We start from the raw sequence: 26567 nt of genomic DNA on the forward strand, positions 1-26567 counted from the left end.
CTGAAAAGAAAGTTGTGCATGGATGGCACAGTGCTGTATGCTTAAAATACACTCTACAAATGCTGGTCTGAAGGCTGCAACCTAAAGCAATAGCTGGAAAAGATGAACACTTAATGTACCCTTCCCTAAGCTCTAGAATAGGCTCCAACAGTGAAGAGACAAAATAAAAATGGAGCAACCACAACAGAAAACAGAAAAGCATACAATTAACGTGTTTGCTCCAATTCTTAAAGTTTGTAGTCAGGGCAAATTGAAAGCATCCCATTCAGTGTCTTCCTTTAACCTCTTCCATACCTTATCTCATTGACAGCATCAAGCAAAGAGCATACATGCATGCTAAGAAGCCAAATCATCATCTATTCACCAGAGCATTGCAGAAGTTTATGAGGGCAGCAGAATAGGTCCCCTGGAAGAATAATTACAAAGACAACCCAATAAACCACAAGCTTATGACCTTCAAGTTTTCAAGGAATCAGTAATATTTGTCAACAGTGGAATTTAGCATGATGTTACTTGATGAGGTGTATTCAGTAAAAAGGCCTGGAAAGTCTTTGTTTATAATTAAGCAGCAAGGATTGAAGGCCAGGGCATTTCCTGGGGATTAATGACCGACTGGGAGAGACGATGATTTGAGGCAGTGCCTTGGGCCATTAACCCTGGCCAGTCATTAATTTCCCCAGGAAATGCCCTGGACCTTGATTAGAATAACTATTATAAAAGGTAGCTATGGCAAAAAAGTTTAGCATTAACATTCTCCCAAGGTAACCTATGTCACAGCCAGTACTTTCTCATTTTGTCACATCCCAGAAGAAGTGCGGAAAGCTAAAAGTGACATGAGAAGATCAGTTATTTAAAAAAATAAACTTTCCCTTCTCCGAGAGACTTAAAACTAATAAGTTTTGCAGCAAAAGCAAGGTTCTGCTCCAAAAGTGTCTGGGCAGTTTGACGAACGCATGAAATCGTGAATGAAGATGAACATTTTATATAATTACTGGAACCATCCCCCTCCCCCATACACACTGGTTACTATCCTTGTTGATTGCTCATCTGCTTTCTTGACACACTTCAGAAAACAACACACGCCTGTGTACTTTATCATCTATGTTAGATATTTCCCTATTTCCCCTCGCAGCCCACCACGCGTGAGAACTGCAGCTCCAAACGTAGGAAGAGCAACTCTGAGACACACAGAGCAGCAGCCGGCACTCTCCTCACCTAAACTTTATGCAAGCGTGAAGAGATTTGTGGTCAGGGGTAAAGACGCAGCTCTCCAGCCTGAAGGCACCACCATACCTCATTTATCAGGTTAAAGACACACGGAACTGTTCCCACTAACTGGGTCGGAACTGCCCGGTTCCCTCTACCCCTTCCCGTACTCACGTGTGCCGCTGCTCTAGAAAAGGCAAACTATGCCTGAAGTTTTTAAAATTACTTTCAAGGTCATTAAAAGCAAGAGTAAGAGGAGTCTAGGGTTAAATACAGCAAAGAGCATTAGCTTATACCTGAAATAATGAGCTAGAGCAAAAACATTTATCTGCACATAATCAAACCTCTAAGCCATTCTGAGACACCAGATACACACAGCGGGAGATCAAACTACAGCACTCCACTGAAGTGGTCATTAAAAAACAAAACAACCCTTTGCTAGAAAGGAGAGGTCACAGGTATTTTAAAGAACATAGATGCTTATGCAGGCATTCACAGAAAGTCTCCCTCTGCCTTTCCCCGCCCTCCTTCCCCCCCCCCCCCCTCCCTCCCAATTAGCCTTCAGGCTGGTTGATTAGCTGGCAAACTCTTTGAAAAGGTCAGTCTGTCCAGAACTGGTATTTCCACTTGGGAAACAGCTCAGGCATGTCATATACCTGTGCTCACCCAGCGCCGCGCTCTCCGGCCGACGGCTGCGCGCCCTGTTATTACTTGACACAAGAATGTCAGAGGGGTTTTGTAATCGTGTAGGGCAGCCAGCAGTAAAGTTCTTGCCTGAAACACGGTCTTTTTTATGGGGCACAACGTTAACTCTACACGCGTTAGAGATTTCGCTAGAATTTTTTTTTTTTTTCCTTCCTCCCCCCCCGGCTCCCCCAAAACAAACTAACTTCAAGCCAATTGAAGGGGTGCAGTGAGTTTTTAATTGAAGTAATTTAGCTCAAACACCCGTACCTTTTGGAGGGTACGGGGAGCAGGCAGCAGTACGTGGCGGCAGACAGCAGAGGGGGGATCGCAAGGCGCGCATCAAGGCGCAGCTCAGCAGCAGCAGCATTTTTGACAAGACCGCTTTACCTCAGCGAAACACAGCTAATGAACTTGGGCTCGTTCCACATTTAAGCTGCACCTAAACCCGGTTAATTGTGCTCTTACTGTATATTTCACCACCATGGCAACTAACGCAACTAAAGCCAATTTGCCTTGTTTAAAAAAAAAAAAAAGGATCACTGCCAGGAAACAGAGCTATTTTAAATAAACAAATACAAGATGAATGCAATTGCCGTATTAACCCTCTTGTTAACTTCTGAAGTTTAAAATTACACCCTCATTACTAGTGTGTAATTGAGTATTCTCCTGGCTGTTTCCTGCATTTGAGGTTATTCAAATACTTCATTAGCACATCAAGAACACCACACACACTAATGATACCTGAACGCCCTTATCTACTATTTTGGCCCGACTTTCATAACTCGCATCTCCCGCAAACAAAACAAAACAAAAAACCAAAACAAAACAAAAAAAGGAAAACGGAGAAAAAGGAGGGAAAAGAGGAGCCCGAGAGGCTGAGCTGTCAGTGGTGGTGCCGCTGATGGGGAGCATGGCAGCACCCGGGCACCTCTCACATCTGCCCCATGGGCATGCAGCAAGTGGTCACCAGACCATTAGACCAGTGGCAAGGGGTGAGAAAACTGAAGGGGTGAATGAGCTGGAAAACTCACATTTGGGCTTGTTGGGTGCCTGAACAAAGAGTCACCCCAGGAGCCACCCTGGCAGTAGTGGCTGGCAGTGTGCACAGGCACCCAACCTTCGGGCAGACAAGAAGGAAGGAGAGGGCAGTGGAAGCTATGTGGGATGGGGTACAAGGTTGCCACCTTTTTTTTTTTTAATTTTTTTTTTCTCTTTTTTTTTTCTTTTTTTTTTTCCAGTTACCTGTGTGGGGGAAACAATAGCAGGTGAAACTACTGTGGGTGAGGTGGTGCTTCTGTGCCCATTGGCTTCGGGGAGGAGGTGAGGCAGGGGGTCTTGTTTCACTGAGACCACCACCACGGCAGGCGCGGCAGCGTCCAGGGGCTCAGCGGGGCGGCGGCAGAGTCTTTTGGGGGAGGCAGAGGGCCCACAGGCATCGCCACCGGCCGCAGCCCCTGCGGGGAACACCGCCTCGTAGAGGGGCCGCTTGGCCGGGGCCACGGCGGCTGCTTCTGCCTTCACTGACGCGGCATCACCGTCTTTGGGCAGCATGTAGGGGTTGGCAGCGGGTGGCCGAGGCCGGGGCCCACCATTGATGGCGGCAGGGGTGTAGCAGCCCCCGCCAGCGGGGTGGTGGAGGAGGTGGTGGTGGTGGTGGGGAGGAGGATGGTGGTGTGGCGGTTGCGGCCCCCCCAGCTTGGTGCCGATGCCAGCGATGCTGTTGAGGGTGGCAATGGAGACGGCGCCGATGCAATGGTTGGTGTAGGTCTTAGAGAGTTTGGCTGCCTTGGAGAGCATCTGCATGCGGGTGCCCAGGAGGTTCTTGCCGATGGCCTTGTTCTCGTACCAGGTGATGTCACCCTCACTGCAGTGGTCCCGTGGGCGCTGGAAGAAGGCCTTGCAGAGGGGGTTGCGCTTCGAAAGGTATTTGACAAAGCTGGCGTAGGGGCAGAACTCGGTGCCAGTCTCATACATGCGAGGCAGGTTCTCCTCGTCGCTGCTCTCCGCCCGCTTCTTGCTCCAGGAGGACGAGCGTGACTTGTGGTAGGGCCCCAGTGCCTTGAAGTAGACGAACTTGCGTCCATCCTCGTCCACAGCTAGCCCAAAAGAGTCCTCCTCCAGCTCCCGCTGGTTCTCCCGGCCCCGCGTGCAGAAATACATGCAGGTCTCGAACCAGACCTTGTTGAGGAGGCCAAAGGGGCTCTGGGTGCTGAAGACACTGCAGGTGTAGAGCTTGCGGAGGTCGGCGCGGGTGATGGCCTGCTTCTGGACCACTGGACCGGCGCCTTGCTCCTCCAGCTTACGGATGACGGCGGCCAGAGTGAGGTTGGCAGCTCGGAGCTCGGGGTCCTTGGTGAGGTCGAGGGTGCGGCAGTAGGGTGGCTCGTTGAGGTAGCGGTTGAGGGAGCTGCGGATGCTGATGAGGGAGGACTTGGAGTAGAGCTGCCCGCTCTTGGAGCGCGCCTCGGCGTAGAAGGAGCGCAGGACACGGCAGAGCGCTCCCTTGTCCATCGTCTCGAAGTCGGGGCTCTGCGCCTTCTCGCTCAGGTACTCGCGGAAGATGCGCACAGCGTAGCGGGTGGCCAGCCGCGTGTTCTCGCTCAGCCGCGCCCGCTCCGGCCGCTGCAACAGCAGGGCCGCCTCCAGCTCCGCGTCCTCCGCCGCCCCCCCGGGGCCACCGCCGCCGCCACCCCCCGGGGCAACCACCGCGGCGCCCCCCGGGGCCGCCCCGACGCCGCCGCTGCCGCCGCCGCCCGGAGTACGGCCCGGGGCGGGCGGCAGCGGCTCCGTCTCCTCCTCGCCGTCCCACTCCAGACCCATCTCCTCTTCCTCCTCCTCCTCCTCGTCCAGCAGCAGCCCCCCATCGGCTCCGTCCTCCTCCTCCTCGTCCCCCGTTATCTGCACCTCCTGGATCTCATCCTCCTCCTCGCCCTCCTCCTCCTCGCCTGCGCTGCAGTAGCGATGCGGGCGGGGGGCAACGCCGCGGCCGGGCGGCCGGTCCCCGGCATTGTTCCCGCCGCCGCCTCCGCCTCCCCCTCCGCTCCACTCTCCGCCGCCGCCGCTGCCAGGCATTCTCGCCATATTGCCGTCTTCCTGCCAGTCCTCGGGCAGGGCGCATGCGCTATATTGGACCGCAGCGCTGGAGCGCTTTTGTGTTTTAATGACCTTCAGCTACCGGGAGGCAAAGCCCGGTCTCTTAAAGGGGCCGCGCTCCCAGTGGTGGCGGCGGGGAAGGGGCGGGAGGGGTTGGGATGAATGGGGAGGAGGCTGAGCCGCGGTAAGGGGGTACAGCGGGGAAGGGAGCGGTACTTACCGCGCCCGACGCTCACCTCGGGTCCGTCCCGTCGAGCAACGGAGGTGGACGCCGCTGGTGGGGGGAACCGCCGGGCCGGGGGGAACGCAGCGCCCGACGGATCCCCCCACCCCACCCCCGGCGCTCGTCCCACCTCACCATCCCCGAAAATAAAGCACTCCGTTCGTGGAGCGGCTCTTTCGGAAGCGACGGACCGCCACCGAGCAGCCGGGATGGAGGTCGGCGCGCATCACACCTCCTAACACTCGCACATCCTCAATTCATAGCAACTTAAAAAACAAAGATAGGAGAAAAAAAAAAAAAAAAAAAGAAAAAAAAAGCAAGCCACCACAAAACCAAAACCAAACCTTAAACGAAAAAAAAACCAAACCAAAACCCACCAAAACCGCCAAAAAAAAGTCGGGCTGCCCTTGACCGGCAGCACGACTCTTCTCGACGGGATGCTGCCTGGCCAGACCCGGTCCCCGCTAGCGGGACCGCCGCGGCATCGCCCGCCGCCGGCCTCGTCGCACCTTTAGCCGGGAGCCTTGATTTCGATCGAGGGGCTCGGGAGGAGATGGTCGCTCGGGGCTTTGCATCCGTGCGGTTCGGAGTCCGTCCGGCAAGAGCCGGCTGGAAGCCGCGGCGCTCGCTTGGCTTGCGGCAGCCCCGGCAAGGTTGGTTGCGGATGGAGAGAAACAACGACTCGGGGGCTGACGGGCCGCCCTCTAGCTCGCTGGGGCTGCAGACTTTAGGGGAGCCGGAGGGCTCTCAGCCCCCCCGTACCGCCCCTGCCTCCCAGGGAGAGCGGCTCTTCTCTCAACTGCCCCCCTCTCCTTTCCTTCCCCCCCCCCACCTTTAGCGATGGGGTGAAAACTGAGGGGACTCTCGCAACCACGCCGGAGAGCGCGGGGTTACAGAACCGGCCCTAGCGAGGACACTGCGGGGGCTTCCGTAAAGGGTAATAGCCGCACATCCCAGCGTGGGTGGGGGGAGCCGAGACCCGGCCGACTACAAGCCCCCTCCCGGTACGCGCCAGCGGGGAGCTCCTTCTCTGGGGCAGCTGTAGCTAGCGGAGCTGTAGCCAGAAACCTCGCTGCTCACGCCTTACCCTTCCCTCCCCGGGAAGGTTCCTTGGCTGGGATGGGCAGGGGGCACAAGCCCTGTAGCAGCGCAACGCAGAACCTGTCCCACCCAGGACGGGACAGGGTGGCCGTATCCCCCCCCCCCCCCCCCCCCAACACTACACGAGCCAAACCACCACACAACCCTACCCATACCGCTTAGGCGGGCTATTTCTTTTATTTAGTACCTTGAAATAAATATTCATTACGACTATTGGCTACACCTGAAATTATAGCCTTAATTGCAGAGCTGCTGGCCTGAGTTGCCACATTTGCTGCTTACTCATCCGTAGGCAGCTGCTCAGCGCCGAGCCTCAGCACCGGTGGTTACCTGGGGGTGGTTACCGGAGCGGCCGGGGCAGCTCCCGCCCGCGTTTGTCCGAGGAGACGCGGGATCCCCAAGAAAGGATGATCAAATTGTTGAGCAAATTAGGCCAATTCGAAACAAATCAGCACTCCGGGAAGAGGGCTGCCCCTCCCATAAAATAATTGAAAAGAACCCCGGCACTGTTATATTGATGGAGCAATTACACGGAGGTCAAAGTTGTTGCACGCACTAAAGAAGTTGTACTAGCTCTGTAGTTTGAGAGTGGGTTATGTTCCTTTGCAGGCCGATGGCATATATATATATTATAGAGATTTTTTTTTCCTATGTACATGATGAGAAAATAACTTTCCCTGTCCTCCATCAAATGCCATTTCCAACCCAATCATGAATCAAAGTCTCGAAGCCCTTCCAATGAGATGGACCAGATGCTGAAACAGATAGTTAAAAGCAGCAAGACATTCTTTTGGTTAAAATCTAAATTACCCAGACAAGGTCCTTTCAGAGCTATAACAGCCCACCTTATAAGACAGAGACTGTAGGGCTTGGAGCATACAGCCTTTCTAGAGATATTTTTTTTTCCCTTTTTGCCATAAATACTAAAAATCACATGACTGGCATGGACCTTTGAATTTAATTCTATTCTACTCTTCTATCCTAAGATCAGAGAGAAGACACCTTTTCTTTTTTCCTTTTTTTTTTTTTTTTTTTTTACTTTAAAAAGGATGAACACCAGGTTGACAGCTTTTGTACTTGGATGTTCATTTAATCACCATTTCCTGATTACAGGAAGTGAATTATGTTGACAGACTTGCATATTAACATGGAACCCAGGTTGGAGGGGTAAAACATACACTAAGCATCCGTATTACAGACATCAATTGGAAGCAACTCAGCAGCCAGGGGGAATTCAGAGAGTAGCAAGTGAGGTGTTTAGAGTGCTGCAAGTGCCCCTAATTGGAAAGACGCCCACATAAGGTGTATATACATACCTGTATAATCTATTTGTACATATGTGTGTGTATGTATTACACACAGATATGTAAGTCAATCACATATATGTGTTAACTTACTTATTTGTCTGCTTTTCTAAAGATAAGATTCAGCCTAGTCAGTTGTATTCCGAAAGTTTACATCCTACTGTTCAAGTTCTCAAGTTAGACGAGGTAATCAAACTGCATTCCAAAACTGCCAGAGTTGCACAAGTTTGTCTAATGCAAGCTGGCATAATAACATTAAACCTGCATCCACTCCACCCTCCATGTCACTACCCAGAGTTTCATCCTGTGCTTTGCACAGGCATAGACAGACTTCTCCCCCAGGACTCAAGGTTTGAGGCTGATTCTCATACAGGTCCCGTTGACACTTCGAGAATACATTTTATTACTGTTGTCAGTAAAGAAGATGTAATACCCACAGAACTCTAATAATGCACCTGCCCCACTAAGGCTGCAACCCTAGACTGGATTTTCCTTCCTTGTATATGCTTCAAGATCAGTTCATGTGCCACAGAACTAGCATGCCAGGTTAGAAACCAAAACCATAAAACCTTCTGCATGAGTCAGTTGGTTTACAATAAAGGTAATGCTTGCAACCACATTACCAAGTAGTTTCAGGCCTTCCTTCACTTCTTTTTGAAGCTACTCTTCCCCCTGGCCCCCGGTCTTGGTCTTGGCAAGCACAAAGCTTGCTAGAACCACTCTCCTTCACAATCTGACTATGGTACTAAAGCTCTCCACAGTCTTAGTGTCCTTCCAACCAGCACAGGCTACTTCTCCTGCTGTCTCTCTAAGTGCTTGTTTCACTTAAAGCCACCTAAGCTTTCCTGGTTCAGCATTTCTTGGTAGGTGTTTCGTCATGAAGCTTCACTAGGAACTAAAATGGAACATCCCCCAAAAGCCAAGAAGCAAAGAAAATCTAGTGGAGTAATCTGAAAATGAGGAGGCATCTAGAAAAGATTTTAGGAAAACAGTGATTAAAACTTGTTGGTTAACCCCAAGGCTAATTGCAAGCCATCTTTTTAAGAAAAAAACCTTTTCTTCAGGTACAATTGTTACTTTAAGTGCAACAAACATGTTCTTAAAATGTGTTGATTTGTTTCTAAACACTAGGTATTTTTGCTGTAGAGGCAAGCTACATGGAAATCAGTATGAGACATCCATATTGAAACTACAGAACTAGAAGGCAAGTAACACTTTGTCCCTTGGAAAATTCACTTCAGGAAAAATCATGTCCTAGAAATCCTTCTCCCACCCAGAAACACACAGTTCTGAAATAAGCATTTTTTAGCATTTCAGAACTAGCATTTCAATGCTAATTCCATTTTTATTTTATTCTTTTAATTGTATGTAGGTAATTTTAGATGTTTCATTACTTCTTGATGCTAAGGACAGCTGATACTGACACATAATGTGCTATAATAGATTTTAAACTTATTTACATTTTTTCTTTTTTTCAGATTAGCATCACTTGTCAGTGTGGCAATGAAATGGCTGTATATAACTCAGCAAAGGTGACTGATTTAGGAAAGCAATGATGTATCCATCAGCACCAAGTTGCAACTGCTCTTAATGAATTTTAAAATACAAAGGCTATTTCACCTCTGAGATTGTCATATTATGAAATGTTAGTGGTAGTTGTGCATATCAAAGCACCAGCTTCTACCAAAATGTTGTGAAATATGAAGGCAACATCAAGCCAGATGCCATGCTGTCAACTGAAATGGTATTTCCAAAGTACACTCCTATTTTTTTGCCCCAGGTTATTTGCCATAAGCTATTTTTTTTTTTCCTTTCACAAAAGCAATACTTTTGTTGCTGAGGCCATAATTTGTTTCCCGGTTGCTCTTTTTTCCAAGCAAATGAGAGAAAACCTGAGTCATCATCTTCGCAAGAAAGCAGGCATTTAGTGCTTTGCAAATTAAAAATCAAAACTTTGTGAATCATCGTTATTTTCAGTGTCAAGCAGCTGGAGCATTTTTGCTTCAAAAAATACAGAAGAGCTGTGTTGTCAGACAGCTTGGAGAGAGGCAGATAATAAATTACATTGCACTACATAAAGGTTTGAAGGGTCTTTTAAAACATGCTGGAAGTAAACTGCTAGGAGATATATTAATGTTTTATTTAGCTGTGTTTCAGTTTATGTTTGTCTTTGCTTCTGTGGTGATGAGGGCACTTGAAACAAATTGGATGATCTGTGAGGCACAGCAGTAGCAGGATGTAGCTGCTCTAGCAGCTGTCTGGACAGTTCTATGAAACACTGACACCGAGCAACCCAGCAGGTTTAGTGGTGCCACGTTTATCCACTGTGGAAAGAAAGAGCTTTTCCCATCCAAAATGAAAATTTGTGTTAGTTTTCAGTCCTCTTCAACTGGGTCCATAATTCTACATGGATGTGAGCGAAATTTAGAAGGACCAAGACAGTAACTCAAGAAAGGAAACTCCAAAGAGAGATCCCTGTGAAACCATGAAGCCTGTTTTATAGGTGTTGTAGGTCTGTGTAAGTACAAGTTTTCACTTCATACAGTGTTTTTAGTACTATGTAATGGAGCACAAATTAATGCTGCTTTGGATATGGAGTTCTTGAAATACTATATTCTGTTCATAATCTTCCAATTAAAAAATGTTTTGAACTAAAAGCTCAGGCTGGAAATCACAGTGGGCTGAATGATGTTTAGATATGAAGGGAGGGATGTCTGGTTATATGACAACAATGTCTGGCTTAGAAGGCTTCTTAACAATTCCCTTAAGAAAAAAAGGAATAAAAAAACCTGAGCCTTAGCAATATAATAAACAAAAATGTAATGTAATGAGACTGAAGAAATGCACTTTCCAGCTTGTTTCTGTACCTTATGGCTTCTATCTTTTTTACTTTTTCAGTCCCCATTGCATGACACAAAGTTTTTGTGTTGTCATGAGGTGTGCTGAGTGCTTATGCAGGCACTTTGAAGGGCTTTACAGGCAGGGCTGTACACTCCAAAATATTTATTCACAACAGGTTTTTCTCAGAGCTGGGGGTCGCCAAGGGACAGGGTGACAACTGGCCTCCAGCACAGCCTGGAAAAGGGAATCAGAAAATCTGACAGTTGGCTAGTGGCTTTAATGCCTCTTTATACCCTGAATTCACTGTCAATATACTTTTGTTTTGACTTAGTAACTGAAATAAACTGATTATTCCCCTTTTCCACCAGTGTTATGTCTGTGTCACAGTGAATTTAGAAATTCCTTTTCAGGTATCTATGTAGCAAAAACCCCAGCACCAATGGCCTGTCTCTTTGGATTTTCTTTTCTCGATTGAGTTATCTCAGCTGCGTTGACACAAACCCACTTTAAGCAACTTTAAAAATGGGTGAGTTCAAATGATGCCCATGGAGACCACAACCATACTGTAACACACTGTCAGAGCCCTTCTCAGGCTGTCACCCAGACCCACCTTTCTATTGCTGGAAAAGTAACTAACAATAAAACACAATTTTTTTTTCTACTCCTTCCTTTTCATTCTCCCCCATTTTGTTTGATATGATGTTGGCAAATCTGACCTGTGCAAATTTTGCATCTACTTTCTTTTAAACCATGATCTGGTCACAATGCTTTCTGGTCCTAATAATAGAATGCCACATTCCCTTCTCAATGTGAGAGGTGCTAAAGCATTGCTAGTTACCCTGTGAGATCTAAACTGACAGAAACTGCCTAAATAACGTTTGCTTCACAGATTACACAAACTGGTTAAGCAGCACTTGAATATATGGGAACACATACAGAGATGATATGGAAGAAAAATATAGGGATAAAAAAAGTATAGCACGTTCACCTCCAGCCTCCATGACATCCTTTATCAGATAATGATTTGATCAAGGAAAGCAGTTGTAAAACATGTAGCAGAAATAAAGGTATCATCAAATAAATAAAAATAATTCAAAACCCCTCAGAACCAGCACTTGGCACATTCATAGACTGTATTATTTCATTAAAAGCAGGTAGTAATTTGCTAGTAGAAACCCCACATTTTGGGATCAATGAGCATTGCTGAAATAAGCAAGAAAAAATTTAAGTTCTTTTTTTGCCTTGTATAAAACAAGGTCATTTTTGTATTTTGCAGTGCAACATCTCTCCATTAGCAATCATTGCAAAGGTTTATGAAGTTATTCCGTGTAATTTTCTCCAAGTTATCAGTGTGTCACTTGGACTGTTATGGACCTGACCCTGCAGTATACTCTGCTGTTTACCTGTGTATTGTCAGACTTATTCTTGCTGACTTGTGTCAAAAGAGAAAAAGGCAGGTTTTACAATCAAAGCTACAGTATGGAAGGATATAAAGTGTGAAATCCAGACCCATTGCTTTCATTCTGGCTTTAGTGATCATAGAAACCTGCTGTAGGGCAGGACTAATCTGCCAGAAAATTATTATTGAGCCCTGGTAACTCAGATATATGTGCAGACTTGAAAATGTTGTTCTTTGTGCCAACCCCAGGTCCTACAAGAATCTCACATAGTATCCTCCACCTGGCTCAGAAATATACTGCATTCCACTGCAAAGAGAAGGAAGTTTGTTAATTCCCAGGCAGCTGTGAGCAATTTAATCTCTTTCCAAACAAACTGGCATTCTACTCCAATGGCAAAGTTTCTTGGGGGATGGCTAGTTTGAAGAGCTTGTGAGAGATAATAGGGTCTTTACTTGAAATTCCTACAGATTTGGCCTTGATGGTAACATCTTGATGACAGGGTTGCCAAATCTCATAGGCTCATGATATTTACTGGGTTTGGAGTTTCCTCCTCCATATGCTGGAATGGAGGGATTGAAAATTAATGTTTGGAAGACAAGTGTGAAACCTGGAATTACTTCTCTGCAAAAACTTGGAAATCAGGTGGAGAATCACAATTTTCTAATTTTAGGACTAAGAAATGTTTGTGATTTTTAAGATAGACTTCTCATTTTGAAGACTGATGATGGACATTCCTGGGATTTCCCAGATCAATTTGCCTATGAAAACTGGGCTGGTAACTTGACTTGGTTGTCTGGACAAGTCTCTAAATCACCGACCTCTTTTCCTCTCAAGATTTCTTTATCAGAAAGTCACCATCCAAATCCTATGCAAGCCATTTTTGACACCTCTCTGGCACTATGTTAAAAGAGTCAAAGATCCACAAGAAAGTACTTCAAGAAATTCATATCCAGATTTCTTCATGTTCTCAGAACGAATACCTCTCTTCTGATTATTGGAAAGTCTCTGCATACAAAAACTGTTGTATAGGTATTTAAGCCAGCTGTATTTTTAAGAGGTTTGCACCTGATATGGTTTCCATGGGAGCTGCTTGGTGCTTAGCCATTTGCAAACATGGCTGCTTATGTAGATAATTAAATTGAAGTTAGTGAACACAGTGTTCTTCTGAAAATCTGACTTGTTCTTTCTGGCACGCTGCTAGAAGAGTGAAACAAAATACACCCTTTCCATGCTTTACCTGTTCTGTACCACAACTACAATTCTGTACCACAACTAGCTAGATACTCAGGATACTTTTACCAAACACTCCCCCCACTATTTCACTGCATTTCCAGCTGTTACAGTTGCAAAGTTCTCCCCAACAATAGATACAGCATTTATTCAGCTTAGTTCTTCCAATTTCACTGGAGTGCCCAAATTTTGAAGCTTTTCTTTTGTTCAGCAAGTTATATTTGGCTTAGATTACACTAAAATGTTTAGTAATACTTTCTAAGAACCAGTTTTATTCCATTTGAAAGTACTGGTGCTTAAGTACTTAGGAATCTCAGTAATATGTAAAGTGGAGAGGCAGAATTATAGGAGATTTTTTTGTGAAGCTAAAGGGATCAGAGTGTCTGGATTAATTAGTAATGTGGTTTTTGGGTTTTTTTTTGGGGGGGGGGGGACAGGCACTGTATTTGAAAGGAAGTTCTAGATTCAATTGAACCCATCACTTCAAGAAAGCTTGTCAGATCTGAAAGAATGAGGGACAGGATCTTGTCTTCTCAATTCCAGTTTGGCCACTGCTGCCTGGGCTAATTAAGGTCAGGTAGAGAGAACCCCCACACGCTGCTGAATAAACTAGAAATTCCTGGTATCCCGCTGAGGTCAGCAGCACTAATTAGCATCCATGGACAGAAAATCTGCTTGAACCTGCCTGCTACACTTCCTGGTTTTGAACACATCAAAAATCATATTGAAAAATTATTCTGATGCTGTATCATAGGCAGAAACACATGGTGTGCCACTCATGGACTAACCTGTCCACCCAGGACTTTTCTAATCATTCTCACCCACTGAGGTTGCTGAAATATTGTTGTACAGAGGGTAGAAACCCAGAGACTTCTCAGTGCCCAAAAGAACAAGTGTGTCCCTTGCAGGGTATCTCTCTGCACTCCTCCTAAGCTCCGTGAGGTCCAAGAAGCCTGGAATTATTTTTTGGGAAGTCATGGTGAGAGTTTTGGCTCTCAGCAGTAATGCCAGTAAGAGGCAGAAGCTACACAACCACCCCTATGTTGGGGAAGGTTTTCAGGTCTTAATTTCTTCATGCTTTCTGGCCACAAACTCCAAGCTTCCAACAAAGTTGCCCCTAATGCCATGAACAAATGCCACTACCTCAGTTCCCTGCCCTGCTCAGAAGACCACCCAAGGGACAGGCTGCTTCTCTTCTGGTTTTGTGCATGCTTGCTGAAGGGCTATCTGAAGGGCTGAAGGGCTTGCTGAAGGGTCCTATCTCTTAGGCTTTATCTAGATCTAGGTGTTAAAACAACAAATACTTCTTCAGTATTTTTGAATATGCTATTGGAGTAATACCTTCAAGCTTATAGTATTTTTACTTTTTTATCTGCTGCTCAATAGGAGAATTTTGAGATAAAAACTTTGAAGAGTTTATACCCTAAGAAAGCTTCAGAAAAATCAAAGATTTTTCATCATAATTTTAACATAAGCCCTGTGGTATTTGCATTAGGCAACTTTACTTCACGTAGTACATCAGTAATACATATTTTTGATATAAGGTGGTAAATACTGGTCCTACAGTAGTTTCTCAAAGTCCTATACCTGAACTTTAATAGGCAATAGGCTAGCACTTGCCTGTATGAGAAGCATACCATTCATTTTAACCTCAGAGAACTATTCTTCTATATTTCTTCTGCTTTGCAGAAAGGACATGAAACAACAACAAAAAATCTGTGAATAATCTACAGCTCTGGATGTGAAAGAGAATAAAAACCTAAACCAAAACAAAAAGCCACCAAAGCTAAAAATATACTAATATAAACAAGAAAACAAACAAACAAACAAAAAACAGGTAAGAAAATCTGTGGCTTGGATGACATGAGGGTTTTCCACAGTGCTAAATGAAGTTCTTTTCCTCAAGTGGATCTGAAATGTCACTGAGTCAACAGTCTGCAGAAATGGGCAGTAATTGTATTGTATTGGCATAATCAGTCTGAAGACACTCGGTTAGATAATGAAGAGGAAAAACTCATCATGTAGAAATTACCCATTACTACAAAGCACCTTTTACCTATACTGCAAAGCAAATCACTTCCAGAAGCATCTTAAAAGCCAGAAAAGGGAAAATTCTGAGTCTGTGGCCACTGGTTGCACCTCTTCTTTTGCATCCTATCATGAAGAGCATCATTGTGTTCTGGGCTGACACAGTCTGGGTTGACTCTGATGAATCTGCCAACAGATTATGGCCTAGCAAATAGACTGGGGAAAGGAGATTGAGTCTCAGCTGTTTGCAGTCATCTGAGAGCTTGTGGTGATCCATGCCCCGCTGTTTGTGCTTGCTGCAAAATGTATACACCTTGGGGGAAAATGTTAGTAATCTGGGCACAAGAGCAAAAGACTTTCCGGTAGAATAATCTGCATCACATATTTGGCTCAGTTCCTTCATGGAAGAAATAAGGGCCCTCTTGCTCAACCTGTATTCAACTCATTATATTACTATTTAAAGGACATTCTCTGTTAACATCAAGAATGCCAAGACTGCTGCTGTGCTCTAATGATACACATGAGACCTTTATGTTCCCCTGTTAATACAGAGCTCAGAGTCATAAAGATTTTCCAGGAGAGAGCAGAACCCTAGAAAATCTCCCACCAAATTTGCAAATCCAGCAGTTATCAGAGGGAGCTCATCCTGAACTCATGGCAACCAGTATGACATATGACGACTTGCAAAATCGTAACAGATAGAACTACAATTTCACCATGAGCATGCCTCTTGAATTAAAACTCCCCCAAAACACCCCAGAAATCCAGACTAAACAGATGGCTATTTCCTCCATTAACATCCTGTCTTGCTCCTTTTGAACCAGTGCCACTCTGTATCAGAGAATATCTCATACCAGAGTGCCAGGCTGGGGCTGAGTTAATCAAGGAAAACAACCTGAAACAATGGTGAATGACAGAAAAAAGTGGGAAGCTGGGCTACAAAAGAATAGGAAGCGATTCTGAAATTACTCCCACCCAGGTTGTACTTTGCTCCAGCAATCCCTGCATGCCCCCTAAGTCTGTTGGCAATTATCTCAACCTTTACAGCCCTAAAGCCATCCTGTTGTCAAACTGTGTGCAATTCATCCTATACTTTGCTGAGAGGAGCATTTAATAGAAGATGATGTGGTATGGCTGCCTGCAGTTTCTTCCCATCAGCAGTCTCAGTGGATAGAAGAAGTCACCATGGGAGGATTCCTACAGCCCTGATCCATCTGTGATCCTTGAGCACACAGAAGCATATTCATGAGGTCTCTGCCCAGAACAGGTGAACACCTCACAGTAGCACAACTAAGTTTGAACTCTGCTGTCCCAGTAAAGGGGCAGAAGTGGACAGAGTTCAGGGCTAGTGCACATCTGACACAGAAAAGGGAGGGGACAGGTGTGACAGGGCTACAAAAAGGGTGTTGTAGAGCCAGACTTCCTTCATTCCACAGCTGACAAGAGGTGGGATCTGAACCTCTTTCCTCCCAGCAGTGACTCTCTGTTGGTGAGGAAGGAACAAATCTCATTTTCTAGAGCTCAGGCATAGGTGACATAGAATTTGGGCCAGAGTCGGTTCTTTCCTCAAGGTAATCTGCTGCCCTCAGCAACTTCTGCATTGCAAGAGCCTCAGGCCAGCCCTGCTCAAAGCATCTAGCAATCTTCTCTCAAGTCAAACTCCTGGTGTTACTACCTAAGCCTCAGTAAAATTGCTGTGCCTGCAGAGGCAAGAGAAGATTTCTCCTGGGACACTAATAAGGACTCTAGACAGTGGTGCCAAGTGGCACACATCTTGCAGAGGTCATGCAGGTGTTGTCATGGGCAGTCAGTTTGCCTTGAAGGTGGCTGAAAGTGAACAAGCAGTCTAGTTTTAAGACAGTCTTGCATTTTCCTTTCTTGCAATCTCCAAAGGGGTACAAAACACCAGTTTCTCACTGTTCACTAATTAAAAACAACTGTGGATAAATTTATCTTACATCCCTTCTGCTTTTTCTCCTTTGATGCCACTCTTGGAAGTCCAGTTTCATTCTGGTAAAATTGGGCCTGGCACGTGTTACTGTTTGTTCTAGGAGAAACTCCCTGTTTTTTCTTCTCCCTGGTGCATCACACCCAGGTAATGGAGATGCTGCGGATCAGTCCCAGCTTGGGCAATGCTTCCTCTTCTTGCTGCCCTCCATTCTGTCCAAATCACCTTGTTATTTTTCCTATATCCTCTCCTTCACCATCTCATCTTCCTTCAGGAAAGAGCAAAGGTATGTGCCCATGTGTCTGAACTATTTCCTAGATTTCGGTTGGTGTGGGTCAGGAAGATGAAAGACAGAGAGAGGTGGAACAGAAAATACGCTGAGCTGACAAGCCAAACTACCTTGAACACCTCTTTCACTATCTACTCATTCTGCTTTATCTCTTCTCCTTTGCAATTCCTTGAAAACTGGCAGGAAAAAGCTGAACAGCTGTCAGCTTCAAAGCAGAGGAAGAGGAAAACTGTTCCCCTCTGAGCTGTGATCGTATCTCAGTCAACGACTTCCACTCTTTTTCAGAATCCTTGGCTGCTCCACTGTTCCTACAGGGGCATACAAACAGTTGAACAGAAAGTGCTAATATCTTTGGGAAAGACAGAAACTTCCTCCTGCAAGGCCCTCCAATTTTGTATAACCCTGCTTGCTTTCTCCAGACGTTCCACCTCCTCCCCTTGGCACTGTGATGCTCTTCTCAAGGTGGCACCAAGCAGTGCAGCAGTCTGCCCATACTGATCTCCCTCACCACCTATAGAGGAATCTCTGTGCTTTCAACCACGTGTCCTTGCAACTATTTGGGTACAACAGTGCCCAGTCCTCACCATTCTAAAATAGTCATGACCATGGGAACTTCCCAAACCAAGCATGAAAAAATAGAAAAAGCCCAGATTATTTTAAAGCAGTGAGTGTATTTGGGATTATTCCCTTAACTTCCAGTTTTGAGCTTTCAGATTGCTTTTTGTAAGGTTTTGGGTTGGTTTGTCGTTTTTTTTTTAGGTCCTATTCTGCCTTCCTCTTCTCCCAGTGCCCTACTTATTCACCCTCCACCTCAAGGATAAGGGGCTAAGGTTGATTGCTTCTCCCTTTGAAATCTGAGAATCACTTGATTCCTGGATAGGAGGCACTGGATAGGAGGTGACGTGGGGAAGAGGCTTGGCAACCCAAGAAAGCAAGCAATAAACCAGTCATTTCCTTCCAAAGCATTAAATTCCACACTCTAGAGTTGGTGGTCTTTATGACAGCCTAGTCAAATAGAAAAAGACACAGAAAAGCAGAGGAAAATGATCCTTTGTTTTCAAACTGATGCATGGTCAAGGTGCCAAATGGGGGTATTTCTTTCTTTTGCCACAAACTGGGTTAGCTTTGAGCTTGAAGGAAAGAGAATAGCATGTTTTTAAGTACTGCTTCTGGGCCTGGCATCAACACTTCTGTTGCCATAATGAATCAGACATCAGAGACAATACACATGAAAGGATGCAGGCCAAAACCTAGGCAAATAGGAGTGGGAGAGGACAGAAAAGCAAGTGCACGTGGCATGGAAGAAGAACTCCATCCCCCAAAAGGCTCTGAAATTACAACCTAAATTTCCTGCGTTTCAGCAAATAAAGTCACTTTGAAACAAAACCAGTGGAAAAAACCCTCTAAAATTCTGTGCAAGGTTAATTTGCCAGAGGCAGATTTTGTTCTATTAATTGCCATTTGCATGTACCAAAGCCACAGTCCCCAAATGCTCTTGCACTTTTCCCATCAGGCAAGCACACCCATGATTAAGAACATTTAAGAAGTCATCCTTAAAACTGTGAAAAACATAAACTCTCAAATGAAGGGAAATAAGACTTCTCAGTCAGAGATGCTCCTTCCCCTTGCCACCAGCAGGACTTCTAAAGGGCTCTTGGATGATTTGGGGGGTAGACAACCGGCTCTAGGGACAAGCTATGGAATAGCAAGTACATTGAGGGAAAATATTGGAAACTTCGACTTGCATCCTTACTTGGGGGCTCCCCTGGGAACTCAGGGCAGTCAAGAGACACATATTTGGCACTTTTCACCTCAGCTGCCAAGGAATTCCCTGATTTGTTCTCGTCTGTATCATACTTCTACTGCTTTATCTTCCTCCTGTTTATTTTCAGACCATCCCTTCTTCTTTGCCCTCTCTTTCAACTTCTAGCACCATGACCTGGAGAATTTGATACACCTTGCCTGGTGCTCTTTTTTACTTTCCCTTGTTCTCTGCAACACTTCATCAAACATAAGCATCACAAAGAAAATATCATCTACAAGAAATTACAGCAACTTGCTAATCAGCTGGTACAAAATGACCACCTACAGATCTCCAAAACACCTCTCAGGACCCTTCCATTCCCTCTTACTAGGCTTCCTATACCATTTCAGGACTTGTCAACCCTAGACAGTATTACTAATGTGATTGACTAATGGAAAAGTTTTCATTTTACTTTGATAAAAGTTATACTGATAGAGTCTCACCACCATTATCACAGCTGCATTGTTGTGAAGATGACCTACACAAGCCACCTTTCTGGTGAGAACACCACCACCCATCACTTCTTTGATCCTGGATATGTCATGGAGCCTGCCTTAGGAATCAGAGTGGCAGGCTACCAACTGTAAAAAAAAAAACTCCACTAAAGCACACAGAATTCAATAACCATATTTGAAAATCTGTTACCTTTGTTTCCACAATGTTAGACAGGGCTAACATGATAGAAGCCAAAAAGGTGAGGTCACTGCTCCAATGGTAACAGTGTAATGAGCACTGGTATCCACAAAGAGTTTGCACTCACATGCCATTGTTCTGGAGTCAGTTAATAATTAACACAGATTAACCCCTCTGCCTTATGGACATACTATCAGGGTTTCTCCAAAGTGCAGGAATCCATGGATATCCTATAAGGATTTTAAAAAAGATTATATTTTTTAAGACAGCACAGTGGTAACAAAAGCAAAAATCTTAGAGTATTTTAAAAATGCTTACAATTCCTGACTTTGCTGCCAAAGACCAGCCATTATTTTACATCTAGAGCCTTGGCATTTGAGGTCATGCCTGAACCTTGTGTGACCCCCACACATGTTGCAAATAAGGAGAACTTGATAAAGAAGCAGGAATATGATTGAACTTCTATCTGAGGATGGTTCCCGTCTCTTTTATGTTGCTGAGAGTTTGTGGGCACCAAAAAGAATATGGTAAGTTTTCTCAGCAGACTAAGACTGTGACATCAATACAAGTCACCCAGCACTGGAGTCTTCCATACAGCCACATCTACAATAAAACCATTTCTCCACTAATTAGATTAAAGCCAGCATGGCTGTGCTTCTCCTACTGTCACATTTTCTTTTGCACTTAATGATCTAATCACATCTTCTCTTTTCTACAGGGCCTTTGCCTCATTCAGTGCTCAGGAAGGATGGGACTCATTGAATAGGCATCTGTAGTCTGACAGTTCATCTGCAGATTTGCCTGGAGCTGAAGATACATCCTTTGATTCTACCCTTGGCTCTGCCACAAAGTTTGTATCCTAAGATACTGGACTTAAAACAAACCCAAGTGGGCACTAAGAGCCTCTTTTTTATGCTGTGGATGCCTAACTCAACTAACTTAAGATCTAATTTGTGAAGGAGTTACACACTCATTGCATGAAACTAGAGCAGAAAGCTAAGAAAATGCTAAATATTCTGAAAAAAGATAGACACTCAGCAGCTCAAATTTAAAATTGGTGCAGAGTTTTAACCACAATCACCCTGAATTTCCTTTTCTTTATACAATTTACTTCTTCCAGCATGAGGAAAGTATTACAGTTACAAATATGACTTTGGGAAACAATATTTTGTAGGGAAGTTACTTTCTTTTTGTAAATTGTTGAGGTTTCACACCCCCATTAGAACAAAAAGAAACCATTCACTGTTCTGAGGGGGGGGGGCTCACATAAAGATTTCAGGTGTTCAGGTCAGCCCATGTAGTTGCTTGAATCAGCAGACTTTGGGCATTTCTAGGTCATTTGTACACTCCATTTAACTGAGAAAACTTTCCTGGATAGGATTTCATCAAAATCAATACATTCCAGCAAAAAGCTTCAGTTTTGACATGAATTTTCTTCTCAGACAACCTTTTTGCACTCATTTCCAGTCTGGACTGCTGAGACTTGCTGGAAAGACTGCACTGGTTCTGTTGTACAAGTTTGTTTCCAAGAGCTGTTGCTTTGAGGGAAGTCAAATGAGGCTTGCAAAGACAACCTTCACCTTCATCTGAGCTCTTGTGGTACCAAGTACATATGGTCCACAGCTCCAGGGGAGCAGCTCACCTGGCTCAGGTCATCATTCCACACTACCAAGGGTGACCAATGTCCTTGGAAAGGCCACTAACCCTTGGAAAGGCCATCTGGTCAACCTGCAAGGCCTTCAGATTTGCTCAGAAAGGTACCTGCTTCACATTCAAAGTTGTCAATTGGTAGAAGATTATAGAAACTATTTGAATGAAGTTGCAACCTATGTGACAAAAGCTTCTACCTTCTTCACATGCTTATGTCTCAGTCCGTATCTGAATGTCACAATCTTAAAAGTGAGGTCACCTGTCCTTCAAGTCCAGCGGCCAAGGATGGCAATGAGCACTTTGAGTAGCACTATTTATGAGGCACTACAAAAGCAGGTGCAATCAAAGCTGTTCCAAGGAGAGGAGACACTAATTTTATCCCTCCTGGCCTGCAGCCAGGTATTTCTATATCCTTTTCCATCAGTGCTTCACAGTCTTGGGGGACAATAAAATTTAGACCAGGCTATTAAAAGAGATGATGGAAAGATTTTTGGAGGTGGTGGCAGCAGCTACAGACTTTGCTGTCTGGGTTCTATGTGCATAATTTCTAACAGGGATCAGTGCAATCTGGCGTTTAAATAATGTTACCGTGGGAGTGGTTCTTTTCTGCAGTGTGCTACAGTTTCTTGTGCAGTGTCAAGTTTGGTATCATTTTGACATCTGGTCTGTGGCACTCATCCATCTGTTGTAACTGAGTAGGTGTTGGGTGGGGTTGGCAGGAGAGGTTTGTTTAAGTGTTTGTTTTCATCCTGTAGAGGAACTGCAGAGCCAGCTCAGTAATTAATTAAATACTGATATTAAAAAAAAAAAAAAAAAAAAATGTGTGTAGCAATATTCTAAAGAAATGGTGAATAAGGCAGCTGGTGCTTCTCACTGCTTAAATGCAGACTTTGTTCCATTTCTCCTTGGTTCCATGTTTTTTTAGGAAGCCTTCCCCATTAGACTGGCACTCTGGTTGCTATTCCTGACTCAGCCAAATGCCTTCTGGCTGAATTTGGATAGGTCACTCCATCTTCTGTGCAGCAGAATTTTATATCTCTGTAAAATTCATCCAAAGTTAAACACCTCTTTTGTTATAAACTTTGAAATCTGCTGATATCAACTGCAATGGAAGAGGTGGCCATTACCATTACTATCATTATCTTGGTTTCTGGTTATTCTATTGAAATAATCATTGTTTTAAATTAACCTTTGGAGTCATCTGCTCATAGCAAAACAGAGGTTCTCCTGGGCACAATGGAAACATGCCCACAACTTCTGTGGCTGCCTCTTCTGGTAAATCTGTGTCTTTTGGAAACTTATTCCTCTCAGAATAGAGGATAAAAATCCTTCTCTCTGTCTAACTACCTACCCAAAAAATTTCATAAATGCATGGTGTACCAAACAACTCTTTCCTACTCTGTGTGTGACTAGGGAATGATCCACCTGCACAGTTTTAACTTCTTTTAACCCCAGTATTAATTTCTTTGCCTTAGGACAGTGACTCCTGCTGTTCTGTTTGCCAGGCTACCGGGACATAATTACACTTTATATCTAATGATCAGTTTTACCCTACACTGTGATCAGATTATGGATGGAAGAAGTTATTGACAGCACTGATTAATGTCTTCAGCAGAATATTTATCTGCAAATGTAATAGATAACCAAGAAAATGAAGCTCCCTATGCACAACTAAATACAGAAGGTTTTGTCCAGCGTATCTAATCCTGTGAGGTTTTGGCCCCCTCCACGGAAACCCTGGCACAGAGCAAGATGCTCTAAGCAGCTTGCAGATTGCTATTTTGTGGCTGACAGGCATGAATGCCAAATTCATTAATACTCAGAGTATATTTAAAGATGTGTACCCATCTATGGAGATTACACAGTCTGCCCTTGAGAAATTTACTGAAAATTTACTGATGGGGCTGCTCTCTTTTGTCCCCTCCCCTTCGCATGTACACACAGCAATAGGTGTAACCCTACAAGTCTCTGTAAAAGAGTTTGAGGGAAGTTCATCACTTATTGTATGTTTCCTATTTCCTGGTGGCCTCTGTAAGGCTGGCATCTCAGCACTCTCACAGGTAGTGACTTTACAATTACGATGATCAGCCATGTTAGGCAAAAATAGAAGTCTAATAGTAGACTTTCAATGCTGTTTCCTATAAAATACTCTAGAGCAAGAACAGAAGAATCCACTGGGGACACTGCTTAGAAAGGAAAAAAATGTGACCTTTATTCTTTTTAAAGCTAAATAATAATAATAATAAAAAATCCATGTTGACAATATCACCCTGAAGTCACCTATATGTTTTACCTGTACTGTCACTCTTTACTAACTGGGACAGGTGGAGGAATTAAACGAATTTTATTTGTAGATAAGTTAGGCAGAGAAGTTTTGTCTTATTATTTCTTAGTTTGCTGCCTGTATGTGAGAACAAAATTCATCTTGTATTTCTCCATTGTGATTTGTGTCATAATAAACTTTTAGGTTTTTCTGTCTTGCCCACCCCAGGACTAACAAAATTTCAAATACCTCATACCAAACTGCACATTTTTCTCTAATAATTTTGCAGCAGAATAAGGCCACAGCAGGAGTAAGGGAAGGAAAATACACAAGAACAGTGAAAGGAACCTTTGGGTCACAAAATTTACTATTATGAAGGGTCCAGTACAGTTGTCCTTGAAAATGGATCACAGATTTGTGGTAGGCACTAAGTCCAGTCTTTTCTCAGCCTGGTCTCCTATCTCTCTCCCAGGGACCAGCCTGCATGAACCTCACCATGCCAGCCCATACTGAGGTAAATGGTGTTTGCTGTCAATTATTCACTGCATCAGGGAGATTCCATTTGGTATCAAAATATAATTCCTCTTATCAGCTTTAGACTTGCTGGCTTTATGTTTTATTGGATTTCTGATCTTTGTGAGAACATTGCTATGGCTGTTTCAGTTTGCATAGAGGTAAACTTACATGGAAACAGGGAGGTGTTGAGTTTCCATGCCTCTGTTTTTACTGTCCTCTTTAGGTCCCCACTGTGTCCCTCACTTTTGTACAACAGGTTGACCCGACCTGCTCACTAAGGTGAGATGCTCTCTCCTTGCAGGCCAGGCTGTATCCCCCTGCTCCTGGGAAGCCCCCCCAGCACCTGGTGAGGAATCTGGGTGTGTTATGGGACCCCTTCTCTCTGCCCTCTGGCTCTGGTGCTGCCGGGGACCTCTGCAGCTCTGCCTTCAGCAATCGCTCACCACAGTTTGCCCCTTCCACTGCTGCTCTCCCCTCACATGGGATACATAAAATAAGCCTGTAAGAGGTTTTTCATAACCTGAGAACTCAGTATTTATTCTCATATTTGTCACTGTCTATGTTACCAAAGCAAAAAAAGAATGTCATCTTCCTCTTCACATAACTGTATTTGAGTCTCCAAGTATTTCAGCGTCTTGTCTCACCCTGGGTGACCAAGAGGACAGACAATTTCGAGAGTGTTTTTACCTCCAAACATCCCAATTTATTGTTCTGATAATTCATCAAAATTTTTAAGATCACCCTTAGGGTCTAGCTGTGGGTGTTCTACTGCCTTCCTTACTGACCTTTCACTCTTCATTCCTGTGATACTTGATCTCTTTTATAAAACACACATTAGAGTAGAATTTTGCATCTCTCCTCATGACTGCTAGATTTTCTTAACAGCATCTTGTGAGAAAAACCTATCAAAGACTTTCTGAGATTTCCTTTAAAATGTATATTTAGTGGTTCTGCATAAGCCATGGCTTCATTGTGATGTTTCAGAGGTCTTTTAGGATGTTAAAAAAAGCTTGCTTTTCTGTTATTGGATTATAATGCTTAGCGTTAGGCTTGTGTTAAGGTTTTATAACTCACTAACTTATATTTCAACTCTTCTTTTTTGTGAGGTCGAGATTATCTTGATTTTAAAGTAAAATACATGCCATGTTCTATTGATCTGGTGTAGCAGAATAAGTCTTTTTTTCAAGGAAAATTTGCATGATTTTGTTAACAACTATCAGCCTTGATTGATGCCATCTGCTCTGGGAGATTTGTTATCCAGCATGTCAGTCCTGCAGTTTCTCTTCTGTTACCTCAATGTTTGACAGGCTCCCATCTTAACTAATTAAATAAAATAGGTAGAGGGTGAATGTATTTTCAATCAGTAAAGACTGATGGGAGGATATAATGTAGTTTCTGTAATATCTGTCATTTTTTAATTCCCCCTTTCATCCAGAAAATCCACTAAATCTCTTTCAGATATTTCTCATTTGTTTGCAGAAATATATCTGCACTTGAAAATTTCCTCTCAGTTCTTCTGTTTCCCATTTCTCATTTTTCCTTGCCAGCTTGTGTTCCTTTCTTTAAGGGTAGCCAGGTCTAGATTTCCTTTTCCTGAAGGTTACCTGTTTGGTTCATCAGACTGTGTTTGTTTTTTCTTGCCTTCCTGCTTCCTTTTTGGTTTCGGGGTATGCATACCTTCTGTGATGCAATTATGGTGTGCTTAAGTAGTTCCATGTTGAGCCTAAGGATTGTAATGTCTTCACTTCTGACTTCTTTCCCTCTCTGTACATCTTCCCAACTCCCTCCTCCCTCCACATTCAAGAAATGTAAAGTATTATATTTGAATTGCAGTGCAGCTTAAGTGTTAGCTAGCTACTAGATTTCTATCTCCACCCTAGAAGGCTTTGTATGATGTTTTGGGTTTCTTGAATTGTACTGGGGTGAGGAGTATTTGCATTAGGTTCTTTAAGGCTGGCCCAGACCCAAGTCTCTGCACTTCTAGATGCTACATGAAACATGGTTGTGACACAAAAAAGCAGCAAATGCATTTTCCAACACAATTCCCTCTAAAGCACTTGAGGGGAAACGAGGATTTCAGATTGGTCAGACTATGGGATGCTAGAGCATGTGTTCAAGGGTGCTGGCAGGGTTTGGGAAGAAAAAGCTGGATGTTTTATCGGGCTGGTGCTCTCCAGGAAGGGAAGAGCTGCTTTACTTTTTTTACTGCATGATTCTGCTTAACTATGTTTGCTAAACAAGAAACCAGGAAAAGAGTAAGAAAAATCCTGATTTAAAACCAAGAGACACACATGCTTTGTTTTATCATCTCCCTACCCTGGTGGGACAAACTGCTTTAATCAGTTCAAACC

General features: G+C 44.2%; 1 protein-coding gene across 3 annotated transcripts in view; it reads right to left on the reverse strand.

The window, feature by feature from the left end:
• KCTD1 (potassium channel tetramerization domain containing 1) overlaps positions 1 to 26567 on the reverse strand; it is a 103766-nt gene that overhangs the window by 65654 nt on the left and 11545 nt on the right. The window contains exon 1 of one of the 3 annotated variants that reach the window (XR_011724518.1): positions 3136 to 5018. The exons of 1 other annotated variant lie outside the window; for it this stretch is intronic. Coding sequence is in view for 1 of the 2 variants with exons in the window: in XM_071737391.1 (XP_071593492.1) it covers positions 3136 to 4974 (1839 nt within the window). In the remaining variant the exon portion in view is untranslated. Of the gene's footprint in view, positions 1 to 3135; positions 5052 to 26567 lie in introns of those variants that run through there. One more of the 3 variants, XM_071737391.1, reaches the window with a different exon arrangement.

This window comes from Heliangelus exortis, chromosome 2, assembly GCF_036169615.1.
Source record: "Heliangelus exortis chromosome 2, bHelExo1.hap1, whole genome shotgun sequence".
Lineage (NCBI taxonomy): Eukaryota > Metazoa > Chordata > Aves > Apodiformes > Trochilidae > Heliangelus > Heliangelus exortis.